This window comes from Mus musculus, chromosome 17, assembly GCF_000001635.26.
Source record: "Mus musculus strain C57BL/6J chromosome 17, GRCm38.p6 C57BL/6J".
Lineage (NCBI taxonomy): Eukaryota > Metazoa > Chordata > Mammalia > Rodentia > Muridae > Mus > Mus musculus.
Window position 1 is genome coordinate 57,768,124 of NC_000083.6, and position 15,138 is coordinate 57,783,261.

The window sequence follows — 15,138 nt, forward strand, 5'->3', positions numbered from 1 at the left end:
TTTTTCTTCAAAAAGCAAAACAAAACAAAACAAAACAAAAAAAAAAACAAAAACAAAAAACCCAAACAAACAAGGATGCTTCCTTCCTTCACACACTCCTCTAGTCATCGCTTCAGCATTGTTCCAAAAACCTGATTGATGTAAATGCCCCTAATTTGGGAGAAAGAAAAAGAGAAAGGATAGGTAGTTAGGGATGCTGGGAAGCTAGGATGCACAGATAGAAAGGAAAGAATACACAAGATACAACTCACAGACCACATGAAGCTCATGAAGAAGGAAGACCAGTGTGGAAGCTTCAGTCTTTCTTAGATGGGGGAACAAAATACTCACGGGAGGAGATACAGAGACAAAGTGTGGAGCAGAGACTGAAGGAACGGCCATCCAGAGATTGTCCCACCTTGGGATCCATCCCATATGCAGATACCAAACAGAGACACTATTGCAGATGCCAACAAGTGCTAGACGACAGGAGCCTGATACTTCTGTCACCAGAGAGGCTCTGCCAGAGCCTGACAAATACAGAGGTGGATGCTTGCAGCCAACCACTGGACTGAGCACAGAGTCCTCCAGAATTCTCAGGGACTAAACCACCAACCAAAGAGTACACATGGAGCGACCTGTGACTCCAGCCGCACATGTAGCACAGGATCAATGTGCTTGTCGGGCATCAATGGGAGGAGAGTCTCTTGGTCCTCTGAAGGGTCAATGCCCCAGTATAGGGAAATGCCAGGGCAGGGGGAGTGGGGATGGGATAGGGTGTTTCCGGAGAGGAAGCTGGGGAAAAGGGATAGCATTTGAAATGTAAATAATTAAAATATCCAATAAAATATAAAATAAAAGGTTTAAAAAAAGGAGAGAGAGAGGGAGGGAGAGAGAGAGAGAGAGAGAGAGAGAGAGAGAAAGAGAGAGAGAGAGAGAGAAAATTCTTTTGCTCCTTGCTTCCCCAGCAAGTCATCAGAGCACCTGGAAGCAGAGCTGTCTGCCAGGGACTTGCCAAGGACCCGCCCAGGCCAGCGCAGGGCGGGCTCGACTGGGGGCGGGGCCGTACAGAAGGTTCCTGAAATGAGCTGTCCGCCTCTCTGGTGCTGAACACAGCTCTAGAGTACAAATGAAGTGCTTTTGTCTGTTGGTGGAACTGGGTGCCAAGAACTGCGCTCGACTTTAGATCTTACCCTTAAAGGAAGGGAATCCGGAGGAAGACGAGGCAGGCAAGAAAGGCAAGCACAGAAAGTGACAGTTGCAGAAACTATAAACGTCGATTGGAGCTCGCATCTCCGAGGAAGCACTGAAGCAGAACGGAGTGAAGGAGAAGCGGGGGTGGGAGGGGTTTCAGGCTGTGCGGAGGAAGAAATAAAAAGAGAAATAAAAAAGGGAAAAAAAAAAAAAGGTCAAGGCTGGTGCCCGTGAATTTGGGATTCCATTGGAAGCGATCGCTCACTGAGGGAAATGGATTCTGTACCAAGACTGAATAGCGTTTTTACTTTGGTGCTCTCTGGCTTGTGGCATTTTGGATTAACAGCGACAAATTGTGAGTACTTGGAACTGGGGGCGGGAAGGTAAGGTGGGATAGGACTCTCCTGAGTAAAAGTATCTAATGTCCAACAGTATATGCTCTGCGTGAAAGGAAAGAGCAGGGTGAAACCTAGCCAGTCTAGTTTGACCATTCTAACAATCCCAAAAGTTAGCAGAGCTTTAATGAGCTTGCTTTGCTGGACTGCCTGCCTTTCATTGGAATCATAAAGTTCCCTTAGCCTGATTCTAGCTTTACTGCGCAGATCTAGAGCAAGCCTCAAAGGGCAGAGACTGTTCCTGTGTCTCCAAGATAGGTGATAATGGGACTGCAGCTCCAAATGATTTGAAATGTTCCCGAATCACCTCTACCCCCTACTGCCACCCTAAGCACACAGCTCTTTCCACTGCCTTATACATAAGGTTTCAGCTGGGAGTAGTTTGTAACTTCCTTGTAAGGGGATTGGGAGTTTGGGCCTAAGAATTGCAGCCCAAATGTAGTTATACCAGGAGATCAATGGCTGTCCTATTACAGGAGGGGGACTTTTAGTACACAATTCACCCTCAAAATTCTGGTGCCAGTGAAGGAATGAGTATGAACTGTAATACCCACATTTTGAATCCTGCAAGCACAGAGCATTTAATTCAATAGGAAAGAATTCTTGACTTCTAAAAATTCTTGCCTGCACTATATATTTATAAGACCCAGTTTGTCAAACTTGAATAAATCACTAAAGCTGTGAGAGAATCAAGCTCAATTGCCCAGTTGCTTCTCTGGGCAGTGTGAGGGAAGTTTTTCCTTCTCTGGGAACTCCCAAATGAGAAAGGATGCAATTAAGCCATCTGTGTTCTTTGCCAGGGTGGCTTATCACAGTCCCTCAAGTTTCTGTGTTTGATTCCCACATCTTGTATTTTGACACTGAACCTCCGAAATATGATCCTGATTTGGACAGTTTAATTTACTTTTATAATTCATGTTATCAGTATCAGTAACACAAGAGGAAAGAGAGAAGACTTACTATGGAGGACCCTTCTGCTTTATTTCTTAATCCTTAGAGGCTCTTGTCCCAGAATTTGCATTCCAGAAGGAAGACAGGTGGATAGATGTTCAACAGAGTCAGTGTTTCTGTCATCCAAAGATTGGAAAGCTTACAATTTGTAATTGTAACATTTTCTTAAAGGTTGTGTTATAAAGAAGGGTAAAAGAGGCTACTCTCTCCCCCTGGTGGGAATAAGGTAGTAAATTATTTTAAATGATATATGGAAGCAAATTACAGTCAGGTAATTTTAATTCTCTGTTCTGCTTTCTCCCCTTCCTTCCTCTGTTGCCCTTTCCATTTCCTCTTCTTCTCCCCTTCTCCCCGAAATCACCCCCACATTTGGCCAAGAGAAAGACCCAAGAGCCTTAGTCAGAAGTAAGCTTTGCTACTGAGCTTGTTTCTCTACGTTCTGAAACACTAGAGGTCAGTGTTGTCCAATTGATGCAAAAGGGTGGCTGTGATCTGTGCGTTCCCTTACTGTTAAATGGAGAGAGTGACTAGTTTGAAGATCCAAGAGTTGGAAGTGAGGTATACTGTTGAAATGGATAGAGTTAATGACTTTGGCTTCTTCAAGTATCATCCTTCTTGGTGCCATATTTTCTATACGTTAATTTAACTATGGTCAATGTATTTTAATAATGTACCTAAAACTAAATGGCATGGGTTAAGACTTCAGTCTGTCATAGCCACAGCAGGAACAAATCTGCCCTGGGCATTTAAAAAGAAAGTTGGTGATAATGATCTTCAGAATTTCAAGTGACAGTTGCATCCTCCATTTTCAAGCCACATAGCAATTGAGTGAGTGCTGTTTGCTAAGTATTCTACAGTCTGCTTTCTTAAGGAATATCAGTGAGTGTTTACTGTACTGTGAAAATTGTAACATTTGGTAAAAAAATAGTTTTTAGCAATCACTGATTCTGAAATCTATGCATATTAGTGGTCATCTGAGCCTATAAGGCAAAACCTCTCAAGGTAATCTCAACTATTTTCCAGGTTCTCTTGGCTGCTATGCACAATTTTTATTCATCAAGTATAAGTATTGGATTTGCTATTGATGTACAGTCTACTCCCATTCATATACATGCTTTGATGAGTTAGACATTTCCTTTCCAAGGCTCTCCTTTGAATTTGATTTGTGGGAAAATTTAAAAAGTTATTTTCTCTAAATTTTAAGGAGCACCCCATGTCATTAGTAACAGCACCCTTGAAGACATATTGTATGCTCAGGTTTTTCCATGGTGAACAGTTATAGTTGTTAAGGTATATGTGTACAGTTTCTTAAAAAATAACTTTTTAATTGACTTGATGTTGCTGTTATTACTGTGTAGTGTGTGAGTATCTCACTGAATGCATGTTTGATTTTTCTCATACTCTGTCTCAAACATGGCACTTATTCTACAGGGAAAAGTTAATGGTTACACAATTAGAAAAGTTTTAAATCTCTAATTACGCATAATGAAAACAAAGTCAGGCCATAAGGACTATAGCCATAATATAAATATTACAAATCTGAGGTAAGAATCCAATTACCTACCAGTAATAAAATCCTCTGGAAATTCCCCCATTGTAGATTTTCAGGATATTAAACAGCTACAGTGCATACTTTGGTCATATCCTGAGGGAACCGGTTAATCATGAATACTGATATACGCCACTGTAAAATTAAAAAAAAAATGAAAATCAACTTTTTGACACAAGAAGCTATGATATGACTTAGGAGTTTGATTAAATGAAATCAGATGACCTCATCTAAGAAGTTCTAATCTCAGACTAAAAGTCAAATTATTATTATTTATAGGTATAAATTATACCTATTATTGTCCTTTCCAGCCTGCCAGTAAAACACAGCCAGCAATGGAGGTATGTGTCTATTCCAAATTGTACAGCAGCTAAATATCTTACTAAGGGTATTCATCTAAGATTAGGCAAGTTAAATTTTGACATGACAGAAGTATGAGGTCTCAAGCAGGAGGACTGCATGTGACACACACATAAATATTGTTAACATCACTTTTAAAAAGAAACATACTGCATAGCGTAATTTTTCTTTTATAATAGCTTTAGTTTTTGAAATAACAAAATAATCACAAAGTCTCTCCCTGAAGTTCATTGCTATTCATTATTAGATCCCCCTGCCTCATTTAGATCTTTCTTACATGCTGGATTTCAAAAGATCTTCAAAAATGTTGCTCATGATAGTAAAGAAGTATGAGACCTTGAGTTACTAGAAGGGTGCTTGCTAACAAACCAAGTGGGTGAGTAATATGAGGAATGATTGTGTTGCTTTTTGGGCAGGAGAATGGCAGTGCAGGGATTCCTTGGTCATCTACAGCTACCAGAAGTGAGGAAACCCTGCAATCCTCAGTTGGTAGAGTCTGTAAACTTATCCAATTACCAAACTGCTTCATGTTGACCTTGAATGTTCAACATGAAATTATTTCCCATATCTTTCACATTAGCCCGATAGTTAAAGCAGATTAACATTTGCAACTATAAGATATGAATTAAGAAGTATAGCAGGGGGTTTGGAGAGATGGCTCCGTGGTTAAGAGCACTGACTGCTCTTCAGAAGGTTCTGAGTTCAAATCCCAGCAATGACATGGTGGCTCACAACCATCCGTTATGAGATCTGATGCCCTCTTCTGGGGTGTCTGAAGACAGCTACAGTGTACTTACATAAAATAAATAAATCTTTTTTAAAAAGAAAAGAAAGAAGTATAGCAGGGATTTTATAATAAAGGAGAAGATAAATATCTACTGAAGCATCTCTGTTCTCACCTGCATCCTTCTTCTAGGAAATGGTCACCTTCCCAGTAGTCTTCCCTTTCCTCTGTCCGTCTGTCCAACCAGCCTCAATTTCTTTGAGTGAATCACTTTACTTTCTTGTATTCATTTATCATGAAATGATCAGATTTTTGAAGCATTTCTAATTTTTTTTTGTTGTTTTTGTTTTTGTTTTTCGAGACAAGGCTTCTCTGTGTAGCCCTGGCTGTCCTGGAACTCACACTGTAGACCAGACTGGCCTCAAACTCAGAAATCCACCTGCCTCTGCCTCCCAAGTGCTGGGATTAAAGGCGTGCACCACCACTGCCTGGCTAGGCATGTCTGGGACATTGAGATGTCTCAGTAGATTAATGTTGCCTGTTCCCAGGCTCCTCTAATTTTTTTTAAGTGTTAATTCAATGGTTTTCAACTGATAAGCCATACTATGATGAAATATGACCTGTGTGTAATAATTACTCACAACAGATAAGAAGACCGGGAATTGATTTAGTTCCTACTAAGGTAGAAGACAATGACATTAAGAACGAAGACCAAAGTGTGGACACTTTGCCCCTTCTTAGAATTGGAAACAATCACCCATGGAAGGAGTTACAGAGACAAAGTTTGGAGCTGAGACAAAAGGATGGACCATCAAGAGACTCCCATATCCAGGGATCCATCCCATAATTAGCCTCCAAACGATGTGACACCATTGCATACACTAGCAAGTGTTTGTTGCAAGGACCGTGATATAGCTGTCCCTTGTGAGACTAGGCCGGGGCCTAGCAAACACAGAAGTGGATGCTCACAGTCAACTATTGGATGGATCACAGGGCCCCCAATGGAGGAGCTAGAGAAAGTATCAAAGGAGCTAAAGGTATCTGCAACCCTATAGGTGGAACAACATTATGAACTAACCATTACCCCAAAGCTCTTGACTCTAGTTGCATATGTATCAAAAGATGGCCTAGTCGGCCATCACTGGAAAGAGAGGCCCACTGGACAGGCAAACTTTATATGCCCCAGTACAGGGGAACGCCAGGGCCAAAAATGGGAATGGGTGGGGAGGGGTGTGGGGAGGGGGTGTGGGAGACTTTTGGGATAGCATTGGAAATGTAATTGAGGAAAATACCTAATAATAAAAAAAAAAAAGAGTAGTCATGAACTCTCAATTTCATAGACTTAAGAGGAAACAAGCCTATGAAGATCCTACTCTTGTGATCCAGGGAAAATGTTCTGAAATTATGATTCATTGAGACATAGGGAAAAAAGAATAACAAACTTAGGTTTGAGGAAAATACGTAATAAAAAATATATAAAAAATTTAAAGAGAAATTGCATTGCACTAGTTGAAAACGATACTTATTTTTTTCATTTAAAAAGGAAACTTATTCATATATTAAAAGACTGACACTACTGCCCAGTGACCTTGTAAAGGTTGCTTATTTCCCCTAATAACATGGTTTTCTGAGTAAAAGCCTGGGTTTATTGTGACAATGGTTACTTGTAATATGCCCTCCTTGTTACTTCTTGCTTATTTTAGTTATGTGTGTTTGAGATCAGTGTACTTCAAAACTGGTTTTAGCCATTTTAAAATACAAATATCTTTTCAACAAAGTATCTTCCAACTCATGTTATTAGGTAATTGTGATATGTTATCATTGTTAAATGCAGATGCTCTGTGCTTCCTGGTTATTTCATGTATGTGTGTTTGAGATCAATGCACTTCAAAATTGGGAAACAACTATTTTTAAACATTTTAAAACAAAAATATCTTTGCAACAACATATCTTCCAACACATGTCACTAAGTAGTTTGTATAGTGTCTGCAGGAATTTGGCAAGGGTTCTCTAACGTCAGCCTTCTAACCGGATCCTTGGAAATAGCATGAGCTAGTAGTTTCCCCATTAGACCTGAAAAAGAAAGATACCTAAAGCATTCATATTAACACTTGAAACATGAATGTACATAAAACACTGCAAAGAAAAGCTGAGAATTTACTTATTTTCATACTTTTTCTTTAAAAGTTTGATAAGGGATGATGGAAAACTTAAAGAGGAATTTAGAATACCCTGCTTTGTACACGCAAACACTGGCCATTGCCAGTAGGGCCACTTTGGTTGACATTCTGTCCCAAACATTTGTCAATGTCAGGGCATACTTCTGTTCAGGTAACTCTATTAAGGCTCATCATGCATAGCATGGTGAAGGCAGTGATCTAGCTTTGTATAATAATCTAAATCACTCATGGTCAATATCACTCCTAATAAAATATGGAACTCTACATTTTACAAATCTCACATCTCTTGGATTTATTTGTTTGCATTTATTATTAATTTGGCCTATAGTACCATTTTCTCAAAATTTCTTCAATCTGCCAGTCACACACACACACACACTCACACACACACTCACACACTCACACACACACTCACACACACTCATACATTTTCTAGTGTGGGATGTGCTGGGTATATCTGGGAGTATTTGGGAGAGTGGGAGGGAAGAATGGAGATAGTAAGAATCAAGACATACCGCGTATATGTATGAAATTGTCACAGAATAAACAAATATATGTTGGATTTTTTTTCAGTCTAGGTTAAGTACTCTATTTATGTCTCTCTTTTTGTAGTACTTTCTGTAATCTTGTTGCCTCAAATAAGATCCATTGCCTCTTTGCCAGGTTTTATTTGAATTACTGTATCCCTAATTACTGAACAAGCAGATGAATGAGGAATGAGTTAATGATTTTCTAGCAAGAGTTTTCAATCTTAAACTCCGATTTTTCTTCTCCTTATTAGCTGACTCTTGTTTTTAAGATGAGATTGGTTCATGTTGCTATTTTAACAAGAATTACTGGTCACTGTGGTGGAAATTACAAGTAGAAGTTAACTCTAAAATGAAAGAGAAATTCAGATTGCCTTGCCTTATGGAGTGTGCTACTGCCTGGTTTTTGTTTGTCTGCTTGTTTGTTTGTTTTGTTGTTGTTTTTATTCTTTGCAGAGCATTCAGAATTGGGCTTAAAGTTATTTTCATACTGAAAAAAATAAAAGAAAAAGAGAAAAGAAAAAGTGTTTGGAGTTGGTGCATGTTACTCACCTGAAGAACTTTCCAATGAACTTAGTTTCAAATATTTTTTCTTTCTTAAAATTGAGTTTCCTATATAGCAGGGGAAGTGAGGATTAGCTATTAAGATATACTACGTGACCTCATGGTATAGCGGAAAGCTTGGCAGTCAGGAAAATAATTTATTAGTCATGTCAGTGTAAAATGTTACAACACAGGTAAGCATTGGTGCTATGGATGGCACAGCGAGCAGTTTCCACTGGCTGAAGCATCCACGTGCTCTTGAGGAATGTAAAACTGAACTTGAGGCTTGAGCAAACTCAGCTAAATAAAAGAGGGGTGTACTGTGGATTAATAAAGGGACAAAGGAGAAAATAATGGAGTGAGTTAGCATGGATTTTTTTCCTTAAAATTGAAAGTATACAGCTTTACTCCAGGGCTTTAATTTTAAAGATATTATATTTTTTTTAGGCACAGAAGTGTTTTGCTTGCATGTACACCTACTATACATATTCATGTGCACTACAGCATATGCCTGTTGCCTGCAGAACCCAGTTGATGGTATTAGAAACCCTAGAACTGGAGTTGAAGGACGTTGTGAACTTCTCTGTGAGTGATAGGAATTTAAAGTCAAATTAACACAGTAAAATTTTAATTATTCCTCCTTTAAATTGTGTGTGTGTGTGTGTGTGTGTGTGCATGTGTGAACATGTTTGTTTGTGCATATGGATACTACAGATCAAATTGTGTCTTATCTTTAAGACTGTTATATTGCTTCCTTAAGACAAGCTCTCTCATTTATCCAAAGGTCACCAGATTTTTCTTGGCAGGCATTAGGTTAGTCCTAGGCATCCTCTGGGGCTGGGATTACATGTGCATTACTAACATGCAGAAATATAATTTTAATAGTGTGCACATGTGTGTGTGTGTGTTTGTGTGTGTGTTGTGTTGCTTGTGTACACTTGAAGTCTATGCATGCCATGGTGTGTGTATAAGTCATAACCAACTTTGTGGAGTTGATTCACTCCTTCTACCTTTAGGTGGATTTCATGGATCAAATTCTGTTCACCATGCTCTCATGGTCAGCTCTTTTATGGTTTAAGCCATCTTATGTACCCCATATTGGATCTTTGGTGGGTTGTAAGTGTCAAAGTCAGGTTTTAAAGCTTTCCAGGTAAGAACTATGCCACTACTAATTTGGCTTAGAACAGAATAGAACAAATGTTGGTAAGAAAACTAGATGAGATAATTACATCTCAGGTAACAGCTAGTAAGGAATCCAAGGACATTTCAAAGTACAGCTCACACAGTTCTTCAAAGAGAATAATGATGAAGAAAATGAAAGCACTAGGATATATGAGTTACTAAGGACACAAAAGCACATATTTGCGGCTAAAATGTACTCTGCAAATGGTTGAATTGTTTTGACTAATGAGAGCAATAGATGCTCAAGAGGTGTTCAGTGCTCTAAAATGAAGTTATTTTCTGGGAATACAGAGTAGTCATATTCAGAACACAGCATGTCTCATAGAAATGCATAATGCCATACATCACACACTGCCTGTATTCATCACTCTGATGCAATCTTCTAATCTATAAATTCTATTGGTTTCTGTCAGTTAAATATGAACTAGATATTCAGGAATGTGTAATTAGAGCTCAATACCGTGGGATTCTGGCCCCCTCAAATGAAAATTGATAAGGGATCCCTTTAGTGTCAGCTATGTGGAAAGAGAATTTCAAGAGTTGAATGCTTCGGGATGATGTATTATTGTTCGCAATTGATCTTCAAGAATAAATTTCAATGTTTCTATACTGTCTTCTTGTCTTTATATATATTCTTGGGGTGTGTTAATGTTATCTGTTTTCTGTATCAGCTGAATCAGTTGAGCTTTTCATGGTGACACCAGCAATGGTGAAGACAGAAAGAGAGCAGAAATGCCAACACACTTGCGTGCATATCATTTTTATCAGTGTACCTTTGTAGCAGAAATATCCCTTTGGAGAATGTCCAAAGTATAAGAGTTTAAGCTACTTTGTAGGACTCAGAAGATGGCTCAGTGACTAAAGTGCTTGTTGTGCGAGGGCCTGATGAGCCAAGTGTATTCCTTAGCCTATCTCAGAGTACTACAAGCAATAGGGCACATCCTTGACTTTTTTTTCTCTGTATGTTTGTGCCTTCCAAGTTAACTGTATTAGAGAGGCCAGTGTCTGTCCCTTTATCTCAGAACAGTGGTTTGCTGCAATTTCCATTGTACACTGCTATTGATCTGTAAACTGCAGATTATGGTAAATAAATGATAGGAACCAGAAAGACAATTCACAGAAGCAGGGAGACTCACTAGCATTTTAGTAGATAGAAATAGAGCTTTGAGGTGGTTCTATTGCTCAAAAGACTCTACACCACACCTGCATCCATAGTGCTTCAATTACAGTCATCTGGGAGAGCCAAGCTCCTTTTCTCAACTGGCTTCTCTCACATTGAGACTTGCCTGTGACCTGAACTGGAGTCCGCAAAGACTGGGGTCAACAAGGGTAGGCTTTTTTTCCTGATGAGGAGACAATTAAAATAAATTAACATTTCTCCTTCTACAGTCATTAGCAATATTTAGGCAAAATCAGAAGTACTATGGAAGCATATTAGAGTGGGAAAGAGAGAGAGAGAGGAGAGAGAGAGAGAGAGACAGAGAGAGAGAGAGAGAGAGAGAGAGAGAGAGAGAGAGAGAGAGAGAGAGAGAGAGAGAGGTCCTTGTGAGGATTTCAGACATTCACCCCATTCCAACTTTGGCACTTGATAAGGTTTCACTTTGTCCCTTACTACAGTCATAAAGAAAGAGGATAGAGGATTTTGTACTCATCACAATGGAAGTGCTAGCTTAGCTGAGTAAAAAAACTAAATCAAAATCATATCTTGTAGGGGGTTGCAGTGGTGTTTCAATCCACTCTCCATCATTTTAAATCTCACATATATTTTTTCTCAGTCTACTGTCTCATTAAGAACAATAGTTAAATGGAGCTATTATTAAAACTTGAGTGATTGTTCAACTTTTCAAAGCTAACTCTCTATGTCCACTGTTGGAAAATGGCTTTCGGTCTTCCCCACTACTTTGTGTGATACTGGCCTTGGAAAGACTTCCTTCCCCTTCTCTAAAAGACAACATGGTTATGTAGGACTAGCTACTTATACCAGTTGCCCAGACCACAGATTAAATCTTTCTACCACATTCTCATGATCAGGACCAACCTGTTAAAATAGACCTGTGGCTTGCACTGTCAGCACCTACTGTACTTGTCTGATCAATTTAACTTTATTAACTTGATATTTATGATCACCATGGAAATGACCTTCCAGTCATGCCTATAAAATTTTTTGAGGCTGTCTTGATTGAGGTGGATGCAAATATGGATGGCGTCTTCTCATGTACTTGGTTTCTGGACTGAATAAAAAAAAAAAAGAGCAATAAGCATCAACGTTCATTCTTCTGTGTTTGACCAAGAATAGCATGCAACCAGCAACTTCACCATCAACATGTCTTTCCCACCATGATGAACTGCGCCATGGAACTATACACTCAAATAAACCCCTCCTCAAGTTATTTGGGGTGGGGGTCAGGAATAAATTACAGTTACAAAAATAAGCTAAGAAATTCTCTTACCTATTTATTGTTCATAGAAAATTCTTCCAAATAACTAAAGAGTTTCACTGCTGTAGGATATATATACTATCCATGGAACTCATGTATTGGCATTCTAGCTTCTCCTCCACACAAATCCTTCACCCTTAAACATGTAGCCCTGTTCACAAATCCTTACCATGGAATATCCAAAGTGTTCATCTGGTGATGAATAGTGAGTACATGAAAGGGTAGAAATGACAAACCTCTACCAGATGTCACTCTTCTTCATCCTTGACCGGGTGCAGTGAAGGAGCTTGACTGATGTCTGGCCACAGAACACTCATTTGGTAATGAGAAATGGCCCTTATAGAAGATAGCTCTCATCACCAGCTTAGTGAAGAGTTAGACCAATAAATTATTTGCTTTAATTTCAAGCTCTCATGAGCTTGGCCTCCTGTATCTTATTTTTCAATTTCTTAATTGCCTACTTTGGACATGCTTCCTAAGGCTTTAGGGAGTCTAAAAAGGCATTGCTCAATATCTTCTTATTTGGGGCAACACCTCAATTCTATAGATTCTTATGGACAAGAAAGATCTTTGATCATCCTGTTAACCACAAAGATAGTAATAAATATTTTGTCATACTCTTTAAAACATATTCGAGAAGGGTCATTTCATAAATAATAAAACTTTTTCAGAAGAAGAATATTTGCAATTTCTAGATGAAATTCTATATAGATTTTCAGCAAATCTATTACAAATAAATCTATTTACTCAAATAAATTACAAAGTGCTGGTTTGGAGAAAATGGGACAAGACTGCCCAGAATTAAATGTTTCAGCATTTCTTTCCTCTTCTAATTGTTCAAGGAAGAATAAAGTGTGAAGTTCCCCACATTTTGACACCATATATGTCCCTATCTTATTTCTCTCTGTGCTTGTGTATGTTTGAGAGCAAGCTTATGTAGGGCAGAGGGCAATATTGGTAGTAGTCCTCATCTTCCTCCTTGTATGAGACAGGATTTTTTTTTGGAATTAGAGAAAATTTTACTAATAATTCAAGAATTATATAATCACTTTGCATCCCATATTGAATTAATGGTTTTAACAATAATTGTCAGTGTCGGCTAATACCAAAAATGAAAGACAAATAGCTATTATTATACAGCTGCTAATAGAAGTAGCCATCACCATTTTTTATGTGAGGTTTATTATATATTTTAATATTTTTATTAGGTATTTTCCTCATTTACATTTCCAATGCTATCCCAAAAGTCCCCCATACCCTCCCCCCACTCCCCTACCCACCCACTCCCCCTTTTTGGCCCTGGCCTTCTCCTGTACTGGGGCATATAAAGTTTGCAAATCCAATGGGCCTCTCTTTCCAGTGATGGCCGACTAGGCCATCTTTTGATACATATGCAGCTAAAGTCAAGAGCTCCGGGGTACTGGTTAGTTCATAATGTTGTTCCACCTATAGGGTTGCAGATCCCTTTAGCTCCTTGGGTATTTTCTCTAGCTCCTCCATTGGGGGCCCTGTGATCCATCCAATATCTGACTGTGAGCATCCACTTCTGTGTTTGCTAGGCCCCAGCATAGTCTCACAAGAGACAGCTATATCTGGGTCCTTTCAGCAAAATCTTGCTAGTGTATGCAATGATGTCAGCGTTTGGAAGCTGATTATGGGATGGATACCTGGATATGGCAGTCTCTAGATGGTCCATCCTTTCGTCATAGCTCCAAACTTTGTCTCTGTAACTCCTTCCATGGGTGTTTTGTTTCCAATTCTAAGTAAGGGCAAAGTGTCCACACTTTGGTCTTCGTTCTTCTTGAGTTTCATGCGTTTAGCAAATTGTATCTTATATCTTGGGTATCCTAAGTTTCTGGGCTAATATCCACTTATCAGTGAGTACATATTGTGTGAGTTCCTTTGTGATTGGGTTACCTCACTCAGGATGATGCCCTCAAATAGCTATTATTATACAGCTGCTAATAGAAGTAGCCATCAAGTCTTTAAAGAATACTAGCTTGTAACTTGAAAAAACTCAGCAATAAATGTTTCACAAAAGAAGGAAACTGTAGATGTCACTAAAAGAAATAGTGGCACACTAACAAAAATCCATGATATAGGACAAGCTACAGCACACACTACCTGTTTCCCTTAACAACTTTCTAAAACAATCAAAGAAACTACTGAAAAGAAACACAAAGCATGAGTTTAGAACAAAATACTCTAGGGTTAGATATTCATTCAATTCAAAATAGTAATTATTTGGGATTTTTTTCCTTTATTTTTATGTTTTTAATTAGTTATTTACTTAATTTACATCCCAAATGTTGTCCTCTTTCTTGGTTTCCCCTCTAAGATCCCCCTACCCCTGCTCATCCCACAGCTGCTTCCTAGCCCTGGCATTCCCCTACAATGGGGCATAGAGCCTTCATAGGACCAAGGGCCTCTCCTCCCATTGATGACCAAGGAGGCCATCGTCTGCTACATGTGCAGATGGAGCCTGAGTTCCACCAAGTGTACTCCTTGGCTCGTGATTTAGTCCCTGGGTGCTCTGGGGATACTGGTTAGTTCATGTTGTTGTTCCTTCTATGGGGCTGCTAACCCCTTCAGCTCCTTGAGTTGTTTCTCTATCTCCTTCATTGGGGACCCTTTGCTCAGTCCAATAATAGGCTGCAAGGATTCACCTCTGTATTTGTCAGGCACTGTTGGAGCCTCTCAGGAGACAGCTATTGACAAACTTCTGTCAGTAAGCTCTTGTTGGCACCCACAAACGAATCTGGGTTAGATGATTGTATATGGGATGGATCCCCAGGTGGGGCAGTTTCTGGATAGCCATTCCTTCAGTGTCTGCTCCACACTTTGTCTCTGTAACTCCTTCCATGGGTATTTTGTTCCCCCTTCTAAGAAGGATCGAAATGTCCACACTTTGGTCTTCCTTTATCTTGAGCTTCATGTGGTTTGTGAATTGTATCTTGGATATTCTGAACTTCTGGGCTAATATCCACTTATCAGTGAGTGCATACCATGTGTGTTCTTTTGTAATTGGGTAAGATGAGACAGGTTATATCATCGTTGCCTATACCAGGATGACTGGCCTGTGTGTTTGCAGGGATTATGTAGTCTCTTTATTCCAT

At 39.2% G+C, this 15,138-nt stretch overlaps 1 protein-coding gene across 14 annotated transcripts in view; it reads left to right on the forward strand.

The window, feature by feature from the left end:
• Positions 1-950: 950 nt before the first annotated feature.
• The window catches only part of Cntnap5c (contactin associated protein-like 5C), a 648,880-nt gene continuing 634,692 nt past the window's right edge, over positions 951-15,138 (forward strand). For 6 of the 14 annotated variants that reach the window (XR_385354.3, XR_385355.3, XR_385356.3 and 3 more), the window contains exon 1: positions 952-1,528. Coding sequence is in view for 8 of the 14 variants with exons in the window: in XM_006524744.3 (XP_006524807.1) it covers positions 1,447-1,528 (82 nt within the window). In the remaining 6 variants the exon portion in view is untranslated. Of the gene's footprint in view, positions 1,529-5,798; positions 7,611-15,138 lie in introns of those variants that run through there. The other 8 variants (XM_006524747.3, XM_006524750.3, XM_006524741.4 and 5 more) reach the window with 6 other exon arrangements.